Source organism: Lonchura striata, chromosome 12 (assembly GCF_046129695.1).
Source record: "Lonchura striata isolate bLonStr1 chromosome 12, bLonStr1.mat, whole genome shotgun sequence".
Lineage (NCBI taxonomy): Eukaryota > Metazoa > Chordata > Aves > Passeriformes > Estrildidae > Lonchura > Lonchura striata.
In genome coordinates, this window is record NC_134614.1 from 24,140,453 (window position 1) to 24,162,779 (window position 22,327).

General features: G+C 41.2%; 1 protein-coding gene and 3 long non-coding RNA genes across 8 annotated transcripts in view; 3 read left to right on the forward strand and 1 right to left on the reverse strand.

Moving 5' to 3' along the window:
- Positions 1-12,083, forward strand: part of LOC110477108 (uncharacterized) — a 34,641-nt gene extending 22,558 nt beyond the window's left edge. Inside the window, exons 4-6 of the long non-coding RNA XR_004148808.2 lie at positions 1,741-1,827; positions 7,961-8,041; positions 10,432-12,083. This is a non-coding gene — a long non-coding RNA (uncharacterized LOC110477108). The remainder of the gene's footprint in view (positions 1-1,740; positions 1,828-7,960; positions 8,042-10,431) is intronic.
- Positions 1-16,961, reverse strand: part of NR2C2 (nuclear receptor subfamily 2 group C member 2) — a 39,140-nt gene extending 22,179 nt beyond the window's left edge. For 2 of the 5 annotated variants that reach the window (XM_021542539.3, XM_077786199.1), the window contains exons 1-5: positions 16,680-16,961; positions 4,931-5,041; positions 3,879-4,079; positions 2,595-2,697; positions 1,383-1,562 (exon numbers count right to left, since the gene is read on the reverse strand). In XM_021542539.3, the coding sequence (XP_021398214.2) occupies positions 1,383-1,562; positions 2,595-2,697; positions 3,879-4,079; positions 4,931-5,002 (556 nt within the window). In that variant the 5' untranslated portion in view covers positions 5,003-5,041; positions 16,680-16,961. Of the gene's footprint in view, positions 1-1,382; positions 1,563-2,594; positions 2,698-3,878; positions 4,080-4,930; positions 5,042-12,077; positions 12,178-13,449; positions 13,534-16,502; positions 16,524-16,679 lie in introns of those variants that run through there. The other 3 variants (XM_021542538.3, XM_021542540.2, XM_021542537.3) reach the window with 3 other exon arrangements.
- LOC144247002 (uncharacterized) lies at positions 15,880-16,545 on the forward strand. The gene is made up of 2 exons (XR_013340723.1): positions 15,880-16,147; positions 16,264-16,545. It is a non-coding gene; the product is annotated as an uncharacterized LOC144247002 (long non-coding RNA).
- Positions 16,906-17,854, forward strand: LOC110477109 (uncharacterized). The gene is made up of 2 exons (XR_002466533.3): positions 16,906-17,077; positions 17,189-17,854. It is a non-coding gene; the product is annotated as an uncharacterized LOC110477109 (long non-coding RNA).
- The last annotated feature ends 4,473 nt before the right edge of the window (positions 17,855-22,327 follow it).

The following is a 22,327-nucleotide window of genomic DNA, read 5'->3' on the forward strand; positions in this document are numbered from 1 at the left end:
AAATGTTAGGCACATTCCTATTCTGGATGACACAGAACAATGCAAACCCAGAAGGAACCCTGAAAAAGTCCAGAGAGGCAAACTACCCAAGAGATGCAGGTTAATTCCTTGAGAGGATACTTGAGAGGATATGCATATCCTTGAGAGGATATGCATGACATAGACTTCACTCACAGCCATTAATTCCTCCCAGTTAGGGAAGAATGTTCCAAAACCCTTTCATAATCTACATTTATATTTGAAAATTGAAACTAAGTTCAGTCACTGAAGTGCTGAACAAGTGTAGCAAATTTTTAAATAAAAAATAGCAAGAAGCAATGATTTTGTAACTTTTAGAGAAAGTGAAAAGTGCATCTTTATAATATTAAAATGTTATTATTAAACATATTACAGAAAGTTATCCTCATAACCAGCAAGAATTACTTAGTTCCTGATTTTATTTTTGGTATTGTTGTTACTATTAGCAAAATTTAGGGGCTTCAAAGTTGGCATATCAAACTTATTGGCTTGGTGTAAAGCCAATACATGTAAATTAATCAGAGGCTTAACCCAAAGCCAGTGAAGTCAATAAACATATACCCTAATCATATTGGACTAAGAAAGGTTTACTTTCTGAAACTGCAAAGCAGCAGAATCATCACAACAGGTCTAGAGTTTCAGAGGTAAAATACAACAATTATGTTCCTATTTACAGCTTAATATTCTGCCTCCCTTGAGCTCAGTGGCTGGAATTTACCCGGCTTAAATCAGATCATAAAATAACCTTGAAATTGTTTCACATAGTGCTAAATTGAAAAACAGGTGATATAAACTGAAAACAAAAATATATTGAAACAAGTGTTTCACTGCTAGCACTGGAAATATATGAAGTACGACATACAAACATGAAAGCATATTTTAAAACATATGGCAGTTTATACAATGCCACATAAAACACTGCTCATAAATTACCAAATTAACATAAAAATTTAAAAAGAGGGGAAAAAATACTAACTATTTTCTATCACTGGCTGAAAAAGCCATAAAAATAAACTAGAAGGAAAGCAGATTCTCAAAACAGAATATTAGACTCAGATTCATGTCAATCCACATCAAAATATTTTCTCTTATAAACATACACTGTGTTTGGAACACGCATTGTAAGTGAGGCTGTAACGGGCTCCTCAAAGACAACAGTACTTGGAGACGTGGTCTCAAAAAAAAAACCACTACTGCACCTCAGAAATAAAATGGTGATGAAAGAAAGGGGCACTAGATGCTGCCAAAACATTCTGTTTCCTTCAAGCAACATATACCAAAACAGAGAGAACACATTAACAAGTGGTAGTCCACATAATTGTTATTTGGTAGGCACAATGTCACATGGAGTACTTAACACTCACATTCCATTTTCATGCCCATCTCTAGACATTTCTTAAGCCTACAAAACTGGCATCGATTCCGATGGTGTTTATTGATGATACAGTCCTGGTTGCTACGGCAACTGTAGGTCAAATTCTTCCTTACACTCCTTTTAAAGAAACCTTTGCATCCCTCACAACTGACAGCACCATAGTGACGACCTAGGAAACATATATAATCAGTTGGAAATTACTTATATTTTAGCATAAAAATATTCATAGTAAACAAGTAGAATGCTATAAGTCATCCTTTAAATTTGTTTTGGATTTGTGCCAGTATTTTGGACCATGAAAGCATTACTATAGTCTCACAAGATATTTCTAATTTACCTATTGTCAGGAGTTTTGGTGAGAGAGTGGAGAGAAAAGAGGAAGGCTCAAGCTATTTCTGAACGTGTGGTTGATGAAGGTGTGGTTCCCACTCTGTGTAAGTACAGATACAATTCTATCTGCTGTTACAGACTATAGGATACATTTAGAGAATATATCAGCTAAGAGCTCAAGCAATTTCAGAAAACAAGTAATTTTACACCAAAATTTAAAATGCAATCTTAATTTAAATTTTCTGTCCATATTAATTCTGGTATTGTTTTAATTTCATAAACACTTGAAGAAGTAAAAGAAAGAAAAAAAGACAGAAGGGTGCCTCCTCCCTAGGATGATAGCACAGAACTAATATAAAAATTGACTAATATAAAAATTTTATCTTAAGACTCCTTGTTACTGCATGGATCTGAAGCACTGAGGAGTCACATAGTCTCTGCTTGCCTTGTTTTGTGATAGTAGAAGAACAAAATCTACCAGGAAGTGTTAAGTTTGTTAAAGAGCACTAAGAAGCATTTTCTTGGAGTAGTTATACATTTTTAGATGACATGTTTATTTTATGGTTGTGCATCACAGTGGGGAACTTAAATACATTCTTCAAGCAGTCTTTTTCAATTACCAGGAGTAATTGAATAATTATTTTATATTTAAGCCAATTTATCATATGCTCAAGGAGAAAACCTAATATTATTCCAAACAGAGTTTAGCTATTTTTTGTGTATAGCTACAGAGTATATTTTTCCATTTAAAAACACAATTGCTTTGCCATAAGCATAACTAAAATCAGTTAAAGCACATGAAAACTAATCTCTTCATCCCAGTCATCTTTTCAAGCAAGTTTCTTCAATACCACTTTGTATGCTTCCTTACCTGATGCTTTATCACCACAGACTACACAATATTCTACTACCTGGGGCCGCTGAACATCAGTTTTTCCTAGCAGACGTTCCACTGAAGCAGAGTCTGTCACTATCTAAAGCAAAATTCCAGAATAAAAAAATGTAATTAGCTAGATATAAAGTTAAGGAGTCTTGCCTATAGAACAAGACTGGTGTATCAGCTTGAAAAGAAGAGAGGACTGAATTTATGAATATGTATGGAATGTGGAATGAAATTAAGTAGTGTAAAATGCAATTTAATGAGAGTTCTTACTGACAATAGTGAGACTTTTGAAATAGTCATATCAAAACAAATTACAAATAAAACTGCTATCTTTGTTTATTACAAATGTTTCCTCACTTGTGCAATCAACAGTATTTTTCCCTTCTTGCAAATACTCTCAAGCAGCTGCTATATTTTAGCCTAAAACAGTTGGCTTTTAGATGATCTTCCCATCTATGTCTTCTCTAGCTATTAGGGATGTATGGTTCAGAGGGGATAGCCTTGAGCTCAGCTCTACCATAGAAACAGTTTAGCTTTCAAAGGCCTTGGATTCCAAAACTTCTGTTCTGAACATTCTATTTAACAAAAAAAAAAAATTTAAAAACCCAACCCCTCTGTAATGTCAGATATCCCATTTAGCATGGAAAAATGAATTTTTAAAAGACCTTTAATAAAATTTTTAAAATACCTATGTAAAAGTTACCCTTCTTCCTGTAAAATATTCTCTATTGTAACAGTAACAAGAGACACCAGGCACTTTCTCATTTGGTTTATTATTTTTTTTAAGACTGCTAGGAAGAAATCTGAAATTTCATGAGACACATTATTGTTACATCATTGGCTTTGCAAAGCTTCTGTTCATGTAGATTATGCTCAAGACACACATAAATAACATAACAGAGCTTTATTGCAATGTCTTGATACCAAATATAAAGTACGAACTCATGTAGATTTGCACAGGTGAGTTGTATCTCTGTATATCAGTGAATCTTAGACTGAGAAATCCTGGCACTTCTCACAAGCAATATCTTAAAAATTCCCTTATGTCTTTGGAACCTGAACAAGAACACACAAGAAGGGATGATAAGTGCAATGGAATACATAAGGTAGGTGAAGACTGAAGGATTTATGATTGAAAAATGAAGTCTAAAATTAGTATGTCTGATCCATGTAATGAGGTCTTAAGCAATTTAGACTTAATTTAGCAACAACAACAACAACAAAAACACCACAACAAAGCTCCATGGTTTATCTAAATATTACTGTATTTACCTGAATTCTGCCTGGTACAATGTTGTCTGTGGTGGTAAAGATAAGCTGCTTGGCATTAGATGTCTCAGGTGCTGCCAAGATCACCTTTCCTGCACCAGCTCCATCTGGACTAGCTAAAATGAATTGTTGCTTTGGAGACACAGCTGAATCCACTGCTGTCACTATTTGAATTTTCTGACCTGTTTGCTGATCTGTCACAATCTGTAAAACATTGAAGAAATTAGTGACCACAGTAGATTTTATGTTTTAAAACCTTTCATTCCATCTCAGAATTATATCAGTGAAAAATTACAAAGAAACTCTCTCAAATTTTTCTTTATAAATGGCACTATGGAGATGTCCCTCAATTAACATTTACCAATGCATTTTTAACCTACATATTTTATGTAAGATGTTACTCCCTAAAGTTATCATAAAAGATGGAATCAGGCAGCCTTATTGTTTCCCATGCTGATTCTCAAGATTCTCTTATGATGGAAGGTTTCTATTTCCAATACAGTTGTCTGGTAGCATGATCTCTATTTTGCCTGGTAGAGTAATCGTATCAATATACACTAGTATTTCATTAAAATTTATTAAGTCCTATATAATTTGCCATTGAATACATTCTGATACATTAATGACATCTTTTTATTGTCTACCAGTAACCAAGTCCCACTGTGCACCATTCCCGAAGGCCAGCTTTGTGCTAAATAGATTTATCTCCTACTGGCTCCTAAATAAGTGGGAAGAAGAATGCACTTGGAGACGATCTCAGATTTCTGTTGACAATATCTCACCCTTTGTGGTGGCCAGAGCTCAGGTGATTTGCTTTTGTAGGCAAGGTTTAACCTGTGTTAATACTCCTCACTGGCTAACTATTATATACAGCCATCAAGTCAGCACCAATACTGAGGGAAAAAGAATTTTAGTTTTCACTAAAAATTACCTGATCTCACAAGAATTAAAGGAAGTATTCCATAGTCTTTAGCATGGTTTTGTATAAAGGTAAGTACAAGGAGAAGAAAAAAAGAAAATATATGATGACAGTTGGTTAATTAATGGATTTTTACCTGAATGCGTTGTGGTGAAGCTACAGAGGAGTCTGTGGAAATTATCTGGATACGCTGAGAAGGGCTGGTCATCACTGGAGATTCAGATAGCGAAGTCTGAACAGTCTACACCTGTAAATAACATACAGAATTTTAATTCAGTGTTAAGGTACTGAGCACTTTTAAAAATACCTATATTTATAAAGGATCAGATAGCCCTATAGTTTAGAATCTAAATTTACTGGAAAGGTTACAGTCATTTAACCAACTTGGATTGGCTTTCAATGAATTATCAGAGTATTTTCTTTTTCTGGAAATTAAGTGAACCTGACAAAACCAAACCACCACTACCATGACCATTCTGCTCAAATGAATCACTGGGTAAGTACTGTATGATCCTTTAGCTTACTGAAATGCAGAAATGCCTTTTTTAAACTTTTTATTATACACTTGCCTCATTTTTTTCTTCTATAAGTAAAATGTTAAGTAGTTCCCCTTTTAATAATTTTAAAGTACTTTTGAATGACAGATTAACTTTCACACTACTTCTGAATACTATTGTTTCTTGTCCTATTCCATATCTTTCTAGACTACCAAACTATAATACAAATTTAGTTCTGAATACTTAGCCTGAAAAACACCCCTTGCAAAGCTGTTTTCAGAGCAAACATGTTAAATGTTGAATTAAACATGGATGATAACCCTTAGATTGGATATTGGGAAGAATTTCCTCCCTGGGAGGGCAGTGAGGCCCTGGCACAGGTGCTCAGAGAAGCTGTGGCTGCCCCTGGATCCCTGGAAGTGTCCAAGGCTGCAGTGGATAGGGCTTGGGGCACCCTGGGATAGAGGAAGGTGTCCCTGCCTGTGGCAGGGAGTTGGACTAGACAATCTAGAAGGTCTCATCCAACCCAAACCATTCTATGAACCTGTTATCTGGAGTAACATGTCCAAAACCAGGATGGTCACAGCTTGTTTTGATCAAATCCTCTTCTAAACAATCTTGGAATTATATCAAGATTTTCACAGCTGGACAACAGAGAACTTTCAATTTTAGCTTGCTTTGAAAAATCTTTGTTTCATATACAGAAAAGTTAATTTATGGCATAAGGAAAAACAGTTTGAATAGCAAGGAACATGGACTACAGTCTCTTTGGGGAAGCAGAGGCATTAAAATACAGAAGACTTAATGAAACCATTAAGTCTTATTTACTCCTTTATTTAGTACTTTATTTACTTTCATATTTGCTCCCCTATTGCCTGTACCCCAAGTAGTTCCACATATTGTAGAAGTGTAATCTAATTTAAACATAGAATCTCCAATTTTCTTTAATACACAGGTCACAAAAGTTGCACGTTAAATGAGGACAACAGACAGGAGAGATGTAGAAATAAGAGGCGTCTTCTAATAAGTTTTCAGCTGCAGAAAACAAGACCCCTAGGAGAGGAAAAAGACTCCCAAAGATCCAGACTCTTAGAGGACACATTTAATTGATGATCTTCTTGTCTTCCTTGCCAAATTATTAACAAAGCTATGCACTCTTTAAAAGATCTAAATTAGAACTAGAAGGTCTTTTAAAACTGTTTTACAGTTGTTCAGTTGTAGAATCCTTAGCCTTTCATTGATGCATCTTGAAACCTTACACTGCAATGTACTGCAGGCAGCTTGGAAAAAAAGAATAGTCTATTCTTCTATATTGTTCAAGGAAAATGACAGACAGACAGACATAAGGTAACTGCATGGAAATTCTTTAAACATTTTGGAACTGAACAGCACATAGTTTTCTGGGTTTGCAAAGTATGTTTAACCTGAATCTCTTGTGGCACAATTTGATGCCATTTCCTTTTGTCCCCCACCTGACTCCACCCCTCCAGTCAGGGAGTCGTAGAGATTGAAAAGGTCCCACCTAAGCCTTCTTTTCTCCAGGTCTAACAGACCCAGGTCCTTCAGCCACTCCTCAATGACTGACTCTCCAGCTCTTTTGCTCTTTCCTAGGCACAGTTCAGCCCCTCAATGTCCTTCTTGTACTGCAGGGCCCAGAACTGACCCCAAGATTTGAGGTGTGGCATAACCAGTGGCCAGTACTGAGCGACAGTCACTACCCTGTTCCTGCTGGCCATGCTGTTCTTGATCCAAGCCAGGATGTCACTGGCCTTCTTCTGGCACACCCAGCTCACATTCAGGCACTGTCGACCAGCATCTGCAGGTCCTTTCCTGTTGAGTGGCTTTCCAGCCACCCTGCCCAAAGCCTGGGGTACTGTGTGGGATTGTGGTGACCCAACAGCAGGACTCATAGCCTTGTTGAACCTGACATTGTTGGCCTTGGCCTCAATCCCCTCATCCAGATCATCCAAAACTGAGCCCTGAGGAACCGCACTAGTGACTGAATAGTGGATGTGGCACCACTCCCTACCACTCTCTGGCCCCAGTCACCCAGCCAGTTCTTAAGCCCACAAAGATGCACCTGTCCAAGTCATGGGCCGCAGCCTCACTGAGACAGTGCTGGGAGACTCTCAGGGTCAGCTGGTGAGACCCCAACAATGTGAAAGTCCTTGTTCCCCTAGCCCAGCAGCCAAAGAAGAGGTCTGAAATACGTGAAGTCGAGTTTTCAAAGATGTTTATTTCTCCTTATCTATAATATTTTCTCTCTGACCTGCCAAGGTCCGCCTAGTACAGAAGCCATGGCAGTCTGGCGTGCCCTCTTGGCACTTTTTTATATCAAAAGTTACATACAGTCTGTTTATAACAATGCACCAATATCTAACATCTATGTTGGACAGCATGTCCCTATCCTAAACCAATAGAAAAGTGTCACCATCACAGCAAGACATGGAGGACAAGAAGAAGGACAAAAAGGCTAGGACATGCCCAGATTCCTCCATCTTGTACCCCTGAATTACATTCTAAAAACCCCAAAATTCTACTTTTCCACCCTGCGTTAATTCCTCCATTACACTACTCAAACCCTTGTGGTTTGTAATTCCTCACACAGAGTTGGCAGCCTCTGCTACGGGCTAAAATTGAAACCACAGGTGTTTTTGACTTCTTGCCAGGGTCTCGAGACATCCAGTGCAGCCAGAGGGATGTCCTGGAATCAGACAGGAGACAGCGTCAAAGGCTTTGCTGAAATAAAGGTAGGCACATCCACAACCTTTACTTCATCCACAAGGTGGGCCACCTAACCATAAAACAAGATCAGGCTGGTCAGGCAGGACCTGCCTTTCCTAAACCCATGCTAGTTAGGCCTGATTCCCTGGTCCTGTGCATGCCATGTGATCTCACTCTAGAAAATTAATTTTAAATTGGCAAAATTGAAAGGAAAATACATTCAATTTCCTATAAAGCATCTTTAGCTTTAAAAATTAATTCCACAACAAAACATTTTTATGAGGCTCAAGTGAAAGCTGACAAATGGGTGAAAACAGGAAATATTTTTATGATTTTCAAAAGTTAAATTTGTTAGTTATGGTACATGATATTTTGAGAGTGTGACCATGTACTTGACAGGTTTTACAACAATAAACTTATTAACAATATACAACAAAATCCAGTAGATTTCCACTACAAAAGCTTCTGCAGCAAATCAATAACTTATTTGTTAGCATTGGTATTTTCTTCTGATTTCAAGGACTCCATAGCAAAGAAATATGGTCACTATTAAAATTAAGCACTTGACAGAAAATATAATCGTATATTGTACATCTCTCTAAAAACTCTATACTTAATTACCTAAGGGAGTGTATTTACAGCAGGGCTACACCATAAATATTAGGTCAACTAACTGTGATCTAGCGTAGAAGAAAGTATTACTTGTATCTAGAATGTAATTGCTTGGGCTCTCAAACAAGTAAGTACCACTAGCAATAATTTCCTATGTTGAAGTTTATCGAAACTAATAATGATTTACCTAAAGTGACATAGAAAATCTGCACAAAGCTCAAGAAATACAAAAATATACTTAAATACATATGCATCTACTTTTTTCATCATTAAGCTAAAAACAAGTATTTGGCAATTAGGTGCATTTTGAAGACTATCAAAATTCAACTTGGTTTCTTCTGTTTAAATTATTATAATTTTCCCCTTTTAAAACATAAATATATATAATTGCATATATACCTTATTTTTTCTACTTTTTCCGTTTCTAAATTTTAGATGAAATATTAAAATTCCAGTAGATGGGTGTATATATATAAAATAAATATGTATATATAAAATCAGTAATTTGAAGCTAAGTTTCTCCAAGCACTTCATTATTTTATGTCATAAGAAATGAATAAGGTTTCTTCATAGACATATAGTCATGTTTGTACAGTAACTTACTTATTTGCCCATCATGTACACATGCATCTATGTGTGTTTGTATGAGCATATATATACCTATATAATAAATATTTGTCCTAACCAAATTTTCAATACTTTCTGTAGCTTATTTCCCTCTACCACACTATATAATATATATGATTATAAAAGTAGTATTTCAGAAATAAATTGAAGGAATAATCCATTGGCCACATAGAGAGAAATTTTTAAAGCCTCTACCATTTTCTAACTTAAGTGGAAAAACATTTTCTATATTCACTCCAGTAAAAGCCAAAGTAATTGTATTGCTTGAATATATAATGTGTAAATCAATTTCAGAGGCAATAATTTATATTCTCTTTCCTATATTAATTAAAGCATAATTAAGCAATCACAGACCAAAAATTTTTAACTGCACGCATAAAACAAATGAAGAATTTAAATGAAAAATATGGTACCAAGTTTTACACCTGCAACTGAAATCAAATCAGAAAGACTTATTCGTCCATAGATATTTTTCCTAATTAGTATTTTTGCTACTAAATTAATAATAGGCTTTTGCAAAAAAAATGTATATCCAAGTATATTTCTTTCACAGGCTAAAGACACAGCTAAAAAAGGTTTCAGTTATTCTCCTTGGAATTAGCTCTCCTGACAACTCCCAAGAGGTCCTTTGTAGGATGGCAGATAAAAGTCAAATTCACCACTAGCAAAATTCTAGTTTAACTGCCCTAATAAGATGCCAGTGCAAAATCTTGTTTTTGTAGCACATAAAAAGGCAACAATCACAGAAGAAACAGCACATCTGCGTGCTAAAGAAAATCTCAGACCACCTCTTATGTAACACCCCACACTTCTATTACACCAGCAGCTATGCCGCATCTGGCAACAGTCTTCAGTTCAAATGCTGCAAACTGCCTAAACCAGATATGATCTCCTTACTCACATTTGCACGTTCTGTGAGATACTTCTCAGGCTCATGGTATGCCTAGGTCTTTTACCGTTAACAGGAACTTGAGAAAAGCTGTATTTGAACCAAAAATTGTTTGAGAAGACTTTGCATCAAAAGTCTACTTTGAAGAATCATCAGAAATGAGCAAGTGGCCAATGATAGAAATAAAATATTACATATAAAGGGTCTTACGTCACACTTCATTAATTCTTAAAACAAAGTAAAAACTTGTTCCATCAGAACAACAGTGTTTCCACTCTCCTTTTCCAGCACACTGGCTTCATCTGGACCAAAATCTGAACTGCAGAACTATTTATGATGTAACATGTCAGAGATGTCTGAAGAAGGTCAAAAAAATATTTTATGTGATAAGGATATCCAGTATTTTTTGAGCTCCATGGGAAAACATGCTTTCCAAAAGGCTCCAGACTTTGATGGTTTCCTATCAGGACACTGAGGGAACTGAAAATTCTCCAGCAATGCAGCTGCCATAAACAAGACCAAGGAAGCACAGGGCTCAACAGTCACCTCATGTGACTCTCTCCCTGTAGCCTCTGACAGGAAAAAGGATGCACCGGGAATAGTTTGTGGCTGCCAGGGAGCTGGCCAAGGACAGTTTTAGCAACTACTAAAAATGATTCCTGTTTACACCAGAGCTGCTGTTGGAAAGATGAAATAGCCCTTATTTCTACCACCACCACACATTCCCTCCCCTTCCTCCCCCACCCCACCCACAACAGCTCTGTTTAAAAATTTTAAAAAGTATGCATTAAAATCACAGGTACTACACATGGAATGCACCTCCACTTTAAAAACAAACATTTTTCTTAAACAGTATTTAAGTTAGATCTAAGCTGGTACTGGGACTGTACCTAGGCCACTTGCATATTGCACAGTGACAGTACTAAATAAATGCTTGAGAAAAGCAGCATTACTTATTTTTGCATTAAGGCATAAATATTTTTCCTGCTTTTCAAGAGCTGCTCAGGATGAGAAGAAACTGCTGAAATTCCCTCTGAATCCTCTAGCTGCACTCTGTTCTTCAGTTTCATGAACTGTAAGTAATGGCAACTTCAAACACTAAAAATGGAACTCTCATCCAATCTGTTCAGGAATGCACAATTGGAAAAAAATTTAATCAAGTGACACTATATAATGCAGAAACAATCAAAAGCAGTGAAACCATTTGAAACCATTACAAGAACAATTTTTAAAAGTCCTAAAAATAGAATAAGTACAAAAATACATGCAACACTGGAGCGCACTCAGCAACTTCTATGAAACATTCAGTTTCATGAAAAAGCTGATGAACTATTGCTCAAGAAAGAGAAACAATGTATCCTACTTGCATGACAGTCTGATTTGGTGCTCGGCATTGCAGTTCGCAATAAACTCATGCACTACATATGTGGCAGTTATGTTGAAAAAGTGATACCAATATAGGTAAAGCTGCTAATATTTGCATTAGGTCATCCGGTTGCAACTTCTCTCACAGTTCATAACCTGAAATTCAATGCATCATCAATGACCCGCTTCTTCCATTTAATTTTCATCAATTAAAAATATGATATTCCGAAAGTCTCTCATTTTCTAAAGCCAGTGCCAAGTTTGATTCTACATTTTCTCTAATATATGGTGAGTACAAATATAGAATTCTAGCATATTTAAAGAAAACTAGTTATGTATTTACCTGTATTGAAAACTGACAGAAAAACACAAATAGCAGGCAGCCAGCCATTCATACAGAAATGATTCAGTATTAACATGGTCATAGTAGTAATGAATTCCTAACGAGATAATGCTGCTTACAACTGGTTTTCCATGAATAACATTTTCATGGTGTTACACAGTGGACAGGCATATAATTTAAGCAGTGGCTGAATACTATAAAGAGATGAAGCCCTCTATTTACCCACCGGCCAGGAAGAAATCACAGAGCTTCATACACTCTTGAGATGGAGCAATCTCTCCAGTGGCATGATACAACCATCACACTATGTTACCACGGTGCATTTCCTGCACGAGGAATTACAAATGTCATATATTTTATGTGCTTGAGATGTTATTACAGCACCCAACCTCTACCAAAATAAAGTTTGTCGGTATTTCCATTACAAGTTTCTCTTTCCAAATATATTTGGAAGTGTTTTTTAAAAATGCATCTTACCAAATTTATACCTGGTACAGAAAACTAGTGTAAAAGATCTCTTGTTGGTTTTCACTGTGAAACTTAGGAAGTTTTGTGAAACTATTCCATAGATGTTAATTCCAGGACACTGACTAGGCCATTTTCCATGCTAAAAAGAATGAAATTTCTTTTTCAAAAATGTACTTCTAACTAGGGAATCTCAAATCCACTTCTAAAAATAGAATTAAACTTATGTTTTCTACTTATATAGGATGACTTTTTGAACTAAAAATATTTTTAATATACAGTTGTAATCTTAGCTCAATAGGTGAAAGAAAACTCCAAACTAATGACTGAAAAGTGGCCTCTTCTACAGAGGTCTCTCAGCCCACTTGCCCTTTATTATTTATTAAATCCCTTAATTACGTAACCATACGAAAAATCACAGTAAACTTCAAGGATACTAAACAAAGTAATTTTAATCAGACAAAAGATCTAGTTTATTTTTTGACTGAAATTTGCATAGCGAGGGAGATAAATTATTTTCTATGGCCATGAACACTTGCAGTTTGTGTTTATGAGTTGATTTAAACGTTTTAGCTGTTGAGCATCCAAGCTTCAATGGATATGCATCAAGCCATCACTTAATATCCCTTTAAGTAGGTTTTGTGCTTTTTTTCTTTAAGCGTAGGCAGAAAATATAAAAACTGATTTAAGGTAACCAGCTTGCTGTAAATTCACTATAGTGCATAAGTAAAACAGGTAACTTCAAATACTGTGGTGGATCTAGATTACAATTCCAATTAGATGCAGAAGCTTTCCATGTCCCAAATGGTCAATCTAAGGATTAAATGACAAGAAATTTTGCTGTATTAAGTTTTTAAACAATTCATAATACAGCCAAGTTTCTCTATAGCTCATGTTGAACTTTCTACTTGCATTCTTCATATTCTTCATATGGGGGCCACCAGAACAAAGTAGGGTGAACAAAATGTGTCCCAGTTGCACTGGTTTCATGCTTGTCCCCAAGTGTAAAGCAGCACTTTTCTTTAAAGATCTTCTGTTCCATTTATGCTTAATTGCAAACAGCGGAACTCCCTAATAAGTTTTTAATTTCAAAATCTCATATACCAACTCTTGTGATATCATCTGTCACTCACCTCAGCCACCTGCTGAGTCTCCACTACCTGCTGAGCCAGCACCTCCATATTGGTTGCCATGGTGAAACAAGACCATTAGAGAACCTGTTTGGAAAGATGCCAGCAACTTCCATCAGGCACAAAAGTTTGGGATCTTTCTTAGTATTAAAGAAAGCTCTGCTACGACTTTTTGAAAATTTACAATTCTGCTTGAAATATCTGGCAAATAAGAGAAGATGCCATTGATGTGTGTGTGTGCACATATACATACACACACACACATATACATATATGGGACATGCATATTGGAACCATGCTGTTCAAACTGCTGAGGTACAGTTGTTCTTTTACTTTATTAAGCCTCTAATATACTCTTTCCACTCTGTTATTTAAGCTGTAAAAAAGAGATGTGAATTTCATAAATGAGAAAGGACTAATTTCAAAGTCAAGTACTAATGCAGTTTGTGCAATTCATAGATCTCAAAGTCACTTTCTTCAGCTCAGGCAGGAGATGCCTTGCCACATGCTGAACCAGGGAGCAGCAAGCTAAGAATGCTGTTTGGCGTAGAATTTCATTGAGTCGTTCCATCAAATCACCACGTTCATCCATATTCTTAAGAGTAATCTTACACAATAAGGGAAATAAACAGTTACATCTAAAATGTATCTTCCATTATTTAAACTATTTCTTTATTATAATGTGATACTATTGTCACAATGAGAAGAAAATACTGCAATAATTTTATCCTATTCCAAGTAATTCCACCTTCAACTTCAGGGGTTAAAAAAATTACAAAGAAATCAAAGACAAAGAAACAATTATAAACCACTTTCAATGTATTTTTAATTATCATTATTAGGGGTATATTTCTTCAAAGTTAAATTTAATTAAGATTTTCAATTAATGCATTCAGTTTTTAATTGTGACTTGCTAATTACAGGGCTAGATTTCAGATTCTAATCCAAGTGTAGGTAATCAAAAGGCATTCCTGAAGGCAGGCTCATTTGATGTTTCATTGGAAACCTCCTTAAAATTGCAAAGCAGTCATTTAATATAAATTTTAAAAATAAAACAAACAATAGCAACACAGATAACAGAAAAATGTATGCATGTCTCTACCACTCATTCAAATGTAACTTCTACAAAGTTAACATTGTTAAATATGTCAGAATTTGTTACATTAAATGGATTCACTTATATTGCGACAAATGTGAAAATAATTTTGTATATGTCAAGTAAAGATTATTTGTAATAATGCATAATCAAACTTGAGACATCCCCATGGAATTTGTATTTACACTAGGTTCTCCTAGAGCTTGTCATTATTTTATTGAAGTATTGCACTTGATTAAGACTATGAACCATTTCCACCAAACTCAGCTTATGGATGGTTTCTTAGTTGTTCAATGGTTCCTTTTCAGTGTTTCCTCTTTTTTTTTTTTAATATTCAGCAAGAAGCACAAGAAGCATAATTATATGCTCATAATATACTGTTTGCTTAGCGCTTTATGACAGAAGCCCTTCAGATGAGATACTTTGTTCATAACAGTACCTTTCTGAGACACAAAACACAAGTGTTTGCAATAGAGTGAGTCTGACAGATATGCTATTGTTGGTGTTACCACCAAGGCTTTTTGTACTTTCAACCTTCATAGAAGAACCTTAAGCTGAAGCTATCTGATCAAATCCCGCTTTGAGCACAGAGACTATACACAGCCACAAGCTTCTTAATGGTGTCAGCTCTCAGAAGGCAAAATCAGCTTCCTAGCCAAAGCCCCGAGCAACAGTTTGTAAGGCAGCCACAACAAAAGCCCCCAAACCAACACAAGAGGTGAAATTTTAAAAACTAGGAAGAAGCACCTTGAGCACCAGGAAATTATTTTCAGCATAATAGGGTGGCAGCCAGCTTAGTATACATTGTCCAAAACACAGCGTAGAATCACTAGTGTTTCCCTAAGCTGCAGCGCAACCTCAGAAGCAAGTCATAAATTCTACTTGAGAGGTTCTAAGGGTATGGCTCTACTGACAAGACACGGCAAAAGGCCGCATTCAAACTTAGTGAAATTTGTTCCTTTGTCTTAATGAAACGAGGTTCTTTACGCTGAGTCCGACTCGGCTACACCAAGCGGCCTCTAGCAGGCTGCCATCGGCAGGACGGGCGAGAAGCGGGTACAGCCCTGTCGGCAGTCTCCCGTATATTGTCCAGGCAGCAGGAAGCCGGCCCACACCCGGACACCGCCGGCCGCCGGCCCACAACCCGACACCGCCGGCCGAGCAGGAGCACCGCGAGCGGCGCCGGCATCGCTCCGACCCCGGCCAGGCCGCGCCGGGCCTGCCGCGCCCCCATTGGCTGAGCCACGCGCGCCGCACCCTCATTGGCTGCGCCACGCCCCATCCGCCGCTGAAGAGCCTTCGACAGCTCCCCGCGGCGCGTCGTCGAGCCACGCCCCTGGCCCGACCAATGACCTCAGGACAGGCGCAGCGCTCCCCCGCAGATCGCCCATTGGCCGAGCCACCCGCTTGTAACAGCGGCGGTACCGCCCCTCGAGCAGAGGGAGAGCCCCCCGGGGATTCACTGAGCACAAGATGGCGGTGCTGGCCGTCCGCCAGAGCCCAGGCGGGGCTGCTGCCGCCGCCATTAGGCCCCTTCCCTTCCCCTCCGGTACAGCTTTGTATCCGCCTAGAGGAGACCCAGGCATGGCAGTGTGGAAGCGGCCGGTAAGATGGCGGCGGTTTCAGCCCCGTATGCAAAGTACCCGCCGCCCCCTCCCCTCCGCCCTCCCGGTGGCAAAGGTAAAAGGGTCGGGTTCAAGCCGCCGCCTCCGCCCGCTCAGACTCCATCTTCTGCCTCTGTGTGTCCCGCGCTCGTCATCACCGCGACCATCGCCCTACACCCCTTGGACAGCAGACTTTGCTCACCGCGACCGGACCAGCCCCGACCTCAGCCGGCCCACGCTGCAAACAGCGGCTCCGGCACCAGACTGCCTCGCCGATCGACCCAGCACGCCACAGTGGTCGTTTCCTCTTTCCAGGAGCTGTAGACCAGGCCAGACCACGGCTGGTGCTCGCTTACCAGACAAATACCGGAGCCGTGCAATCCCCCTCCCCTAAACCCACCGTCACCCCACCCCTCCCCTCGCGGGGGTGTCCAGAGTAGGGCCCGCTGCCGCCTCCCCGCGCCCCCTCCCTCGTCCTGGCCCCCACGAAACAAACCCACCAGGCCGCTTCAATTTTAAAAAATGTTTTTTACCTCAGGAATGGGCGCCAAAGGTGCAGTGGCGGTGACCCGACCGGGCCCGGGCAGGCCGGTGCCCAGCAGCGGCCCTCCCTCCCCCCGCGGGGGCTGCAAGGGGCTGTGGGGCCCGCGGAGGGGAGGGGGCCGGGGCTGTGTTGGGGTCGGGGGTGTTTTGTTATGTGTGCCGTGCCCTGTGACAGGTCAGAGTTCGTGACCCCACCGCCGCCGCCCGGTAGCGCGGTCCCGCTTCCTCTTCCAGCGCCAGCCCGGCCGCGGCCCCTCCATCCCCCGCGGGGCGGGGCCGGCGACGGGGAGGGGCTACCGGGCTACCTGGGCCTTCCGAGCCCTGCACCGCTCCGGCCGTGCCGGGGACGTGCCGGGAGGACCCTGGCCTCCGGCGCAGCGAGGGGAAGGTACGTTCACCGCCTTTGTTCCTCTCGCTCGGGAGGCTCCTCAGGAGCTGGCAGCCCGAGGTAGCGGGTTGGCGGTGGCTGTCCAGTGCGCTGATGGTATTGATGTTACAGGTGTACCTTGGTTCTCGCTGACGATACAATCAAAGGTGGGCTCACAGTAGAGCAAGCTCTCACAAACGCCACCGCCAGACTGTCGAGTTTTTATTTAATTTTGTAAATTCATTGATTAGGGCTCTTACGGCAAAGCTTGCTGTGAGGTATGTTGTGCCTTCAAATACACAATGATAGGCACGAAACAGGTTCGGGTGTAGCTGAGGTGGTGTAGGAATTTACCACGTTTCAGTGCTTGTCTTCTCACAGGCTAACAGATGTTCACCCCTTGTCATAACTAGCTACTTCTTAACCTACTCTCATCAAAATGTTTTTAATGCTTCTAGTAGGTTTCCCTTGAGTCTTACAATTTTTACAGAAGCTAATTTAAGAAGCAGTTCGATTAATAAGATAACGCCTGAAACAAAACGGAAGACCTACCAGTTGAATGCAACAATCACAGAAACGAGGGGTTGTTGACTTAATAGTTACAAAGTCAATATAATGATTTTTTTTTTTTTGGAAGATTGTAGTTTTTTCTTAGAAATGGCTCTTTGAGGTAAGGGTATGATTAATGTACTAGACCTATGAATTACAGTCTTACTTTCACAGAACAAGAATTATTAAAGCATGTGATGTGCAGATGTGTTTGCAATACACAAATAAAGGAAAATGCTTCAAAAATGTCTTCATTGTGGGTGTTCACTACTGTAGGGTAAAATAGATGAAGAATTTTCAAATTCTCAAAAAATGGATTTGTGCATACCTTTAGAAGCAGATTTTTTTCTTTTAACTTCATAAAATATACTATAAAAGTGTGATTGAATACATGGAAAATGCTAAAGCTAAATATGAATGGCTGCTTCCCCATCCCCCCCCCCCCCAGTATTTCCTGATGGGCAAGTTGAGGAAAGGTTTAGAAGGCAGGAGGGTTTGTTTCCTCCATCTTCCTTGTTTCTGCAACCAGGAGGTAGTTTTGCAGCAGTTTTACTCTGAGCTCTGGTGGAGAGCAATCATATTTGCTGTACAGCTCCACCGCTGAAGAAAGCTGCATTAACATTGTGACAAATTTCACTGTGGTTTTTGCAACAATTTCAATGAAGTTTAGAACTACCATGTATGCTCTTGACTTATTAAATAAGCAAGATTGTATTAGATAATGGTGAAATTTGCTAAATTTATATCCACAGCTATATAAAGGAGTGTTAGTAAAAACTGCTTTTTTGCTTTAGCTATGACTGAAGAGAAATTAATAGACTATGCCAGAGATTAAAAACATCAAAGAGAACTGAGATTACAAGTCAAGGTTAATAACTAGACTGGCAGCAAAGAAAATAGTTATATTTATCTACCGCACTGTGGTGAGCTGACTGGATTGCAGCCACATGATAACCCAGTCACTCACTTTCCCCATCTCTTCTCTAGCAGGATGGGGAGAAAAATGACATGAAAAAGCTCATAGGTCAAGATAAAGACTGAGCAATCAACAATTACTGTCGTGGGCAAAGCAGACTTGGGGGAAATATGTCTAACTGCCGGTTAAAATGGATGTGGATGGTGAGAAAATCAAAAACGAAAATACCACCTTCTGTAGCCACCGCTTTCTGCCAAGTGTAATTTCACCCCTCTCCCATCCAGCCCTCAGGGGGTGGGGGATTCCAGCCGGCACACATCAGCTCCTGCTTGCCCTTCTGCTCCTCATGGAGGGCTGCTGTCCTCATCCCGCAGGTCCTGCCGGGAGGGCGAGCTGCACCGAGAGCTGCCCTCCTCAGGGCTGCTCTCCCCACGGAGCACGGTCTGCCCCCCTCACGGGACAGCGAGCTGCCCCCCTCACGGTACAGCGGGCTGCTCTCCCCACGGAGCACGGTCTGCCCCCCTCACGGTACAGCGGGCTGCTCTCCCCACGGAGCACGGTCTGCCCCCCTCACGGGACAGCGGGCTGCTCTCCCCACGGAGCACGGTCTGCCCCCCTCACGGGACAGCGGGCTGCTCTCCCCACGGAGCACGGTCTGCCCCCCTCACGGGACAGCGGGCTGCTCTCCCCACGGAGCACGGTCTGCTCCCCTCACGGGACAGCGAGCTGCCCCCCTCACGGTACAGCGGGCTGCTCTCCCCACGGAGCACGGTCTGCCCCCCTCACGGTACAGCGGGCTGCTCTCCCCACGGAGCACGGTCTGCCCCCCTCACGGTACAGCGGGCTGCTCTCCCCACGGAGCACGGTCTGCCCCCCTCACGGGACAGCGGGCTGCTCTCCCCACGGAGCACGGTCTGCCCCCCTCACGGGACAGCGGGCTGCTCTCCCCACGGAGCACGGTCTGCCCCCCTCACGGGACAGCGGGCTGCTCTCCCCACGGAGCACGGTCTGCTCCCCTCACGGGACAGCGAGCTGCCCCCCTCACGGTACAGCGGGCTGCTCTCCCCACGGAGCACGGTCTGCCCCCCTCACGGGACAGCGGGCTGCTCTCCCCACGGAGCACGGTCTGCCCCCCTCACGGGACAGCGGGCTGCTCTCCCCACGGAGCACGGTCTGCCCCCCTCACGGTACAGCGGGCTGCTCTCCCCACGGAGCACGGTCTGCCCCCCTCACGGGACAGCGGGCTGCTCTCCCCACGGAGCACGGTCTGCCCCCCTCACGGGACAGCGGGCTGCTCTCCCCACGGAGCACGGTCTGCCCCCCTCACGGGACAGCGGGCTGCTCTCCCCACGGAGCACGGTCTGCCCCCTTCACGGGACAGCGAGCTGCCCCCCTCACGGGACAGCGGGCTGCTCTCCCCACGGAGCACGGTCTGTCCCCCTCACGGGACAGCGGGCTGCTCTCCCCACGGAGCACGGTCTGCCCCCCTCACGGGACAGCGAGCTGCCCCCCTCACGGGACAGCGGGCTGCTCTCCCCACGGAGCACGGTCTGCCCCCCTCACGGGACAGCGGGCTCCTCTCCCCACGGAGCACGGTCTGCCCCCCTCACGGGACAGCGGGCTGCTCTCCCCACGGAGCACGGTCTGCCCCCCTCACGGGACAGCGAGCTGCCCCCCTCACGGGACAGCGGGCTGCTCTCCCCACGGAGCACGGTCTGCCCCCCTCACGGGACAGCGGGCTGCTCTCCCCACGGGACAGCGGGCTACTCTCCCCACGGAGCACGTGTTGGCCCGAGGGGGCCTCTCCTCAGGCCGCAGTTCCTGCCTGGAAAGAATGAACTGCTCCCAGCCTTAGCTGAGAAAGGATTTAAGTGCTGGTCAATTTCAAACGCACCTGCTGCTAAGTACGTTGTAGCTCCTCCCATTAAGTAGGATAGTTGCCTTAGAAGAAAAAAATATGCTGCAAAGCTGCCACACAAAAAGAGAAGGAAAGAGACCCTGTGGAAATTATTCCCTGCCCAGGAGAACAGACTAAATTCCCTATGGAATAAAGGTAAGATGTGCGTTACTTGCAGGGAGGGAACGAGGCTCTAGGCATGGAAGGAGAGGACCTCTACAATGAATGTGTGGGCTGCAAGAGGCCAAAGCTCTCTCTCTGGCTATGGTGGTGGCAGTAAAATTACATAATGGACTAAGAGGGATCAAAACTTGGGGCATGCCAAATAATATAAAATACAAATATGGTTTGAGGTTATTCATGCGTTTTGAATATTTGGGATAAATAGTACTGTAGAGCTCAGTTGTTTGGGGTTCTTTTAAGTTCTATTTTCAGTTGCTTTCCAGAATATTTTCTGGAACTTCCAAGGTAAATTGTCAGAGCCGAGCCAATACTTAGTATGGAAGAAATCAACCATTACAAGTGACTGACAAGGTTTTAATAGAACTGTTTGGTATTGTTAATGCCACATTCAATTTAAATCTCTCTTTTAAGTGTTAGCAGATGATTTTTAAAGTATGAATCCTCATGCCTTTCATTTGGGTTTGTACATGGCTGGGCAGTGCAGAGGAAAGCTGGTGCCCTCCATCAAGTGGGAGGTTTTCCCTCATTTCTCCATGTTTGTCTCTTTATTAGTAAAAGTGAGTTTGCTGTCTGCTGTAGGTTTTCTTGACTGCAGAAAAATATCACTACATAAAATTATTAAGGTTGGGAAAGACCTTCATGATCATCAAGTTTTACCTTTCACCTCATACCACAATTCCCTGGAGTCTGGAAACTTTCTTGTCAAAATGTGATGAAAAGTGATGTTACAGTGTTACCTAGGCTGAAGAATCACAGCTTTTAATACGCAGTTTTATTCCTAAGTTATTTGTGGAGTTAGACTAGTGTTTTTTCTCTCAGTATTTAAAGGAATACATTTTCTCCTCACTGAATATTGTCTCTTTCTTTCACCTTCACAAGCACGGATATTCATGTACTGTTGTTACAGCCAACATAGTTTTTACTGCTTTTATATCAAAGCAGCATGCAAATAGGAAAGCCTCATTGGTATTCATAGCTGTGTGGTAAAAGCAGCAGAGAACTAGCTCAGAAAGGGTAGCAGTCCAAGGTCTTGACGAGCAGTGCTTGTGTGAGTGGTATAGTCCATCTCCAAATGACTTGTACTTTGATTTAGAAGAAAAAATTAATAACTGTTTAAAAACCAGATTTTAACTAGGCGTATACCATAACACAGGTCTAAATATTATTTGCAAATAATAACTAATAAACTTAATGCTTTTTAATAAATCAATTAAACAGAAAAACTCTGAAACAACATATGGGAGAAGCTTGATCCCAGGTGTTGGCTGAGCAGCTTGAACCTTGTGACTTGCTACTAAATTTTTTTATCATATTTGTGAAGACATGGAACAAAATTTTTGTTTTGAAGGAGTAATACTAGCTAGAAATTAGTATGAAAAAGCTGTGTAAGTAAATGTCAGCTGAATATGTACCTCTATTTTAATATGTTAGCATTTTCTAAAAGGTGATTACTGGGTTAACTCTGAAATAAATATTTCTGTCTGTGGTGCTTAGCTTTGCTCAGATTCAGTTAACAGCAGGATTGAAATTGTGAGGACATTTTCTTTAATTTTTTTTTCTCTTTATGCTGCATTGAGACCATTTGTATCTGTAACTGAAGTCAAGATGAAGTAAAACAGATAGGGTTTCTAGAAGATAAATCAGTGTGATTGAAGCACATCATCATACCAATTAGGTCTAAATCCTGTTTCTACCAGAAGGCCTCCAGTACCATCTTCTGATGCTT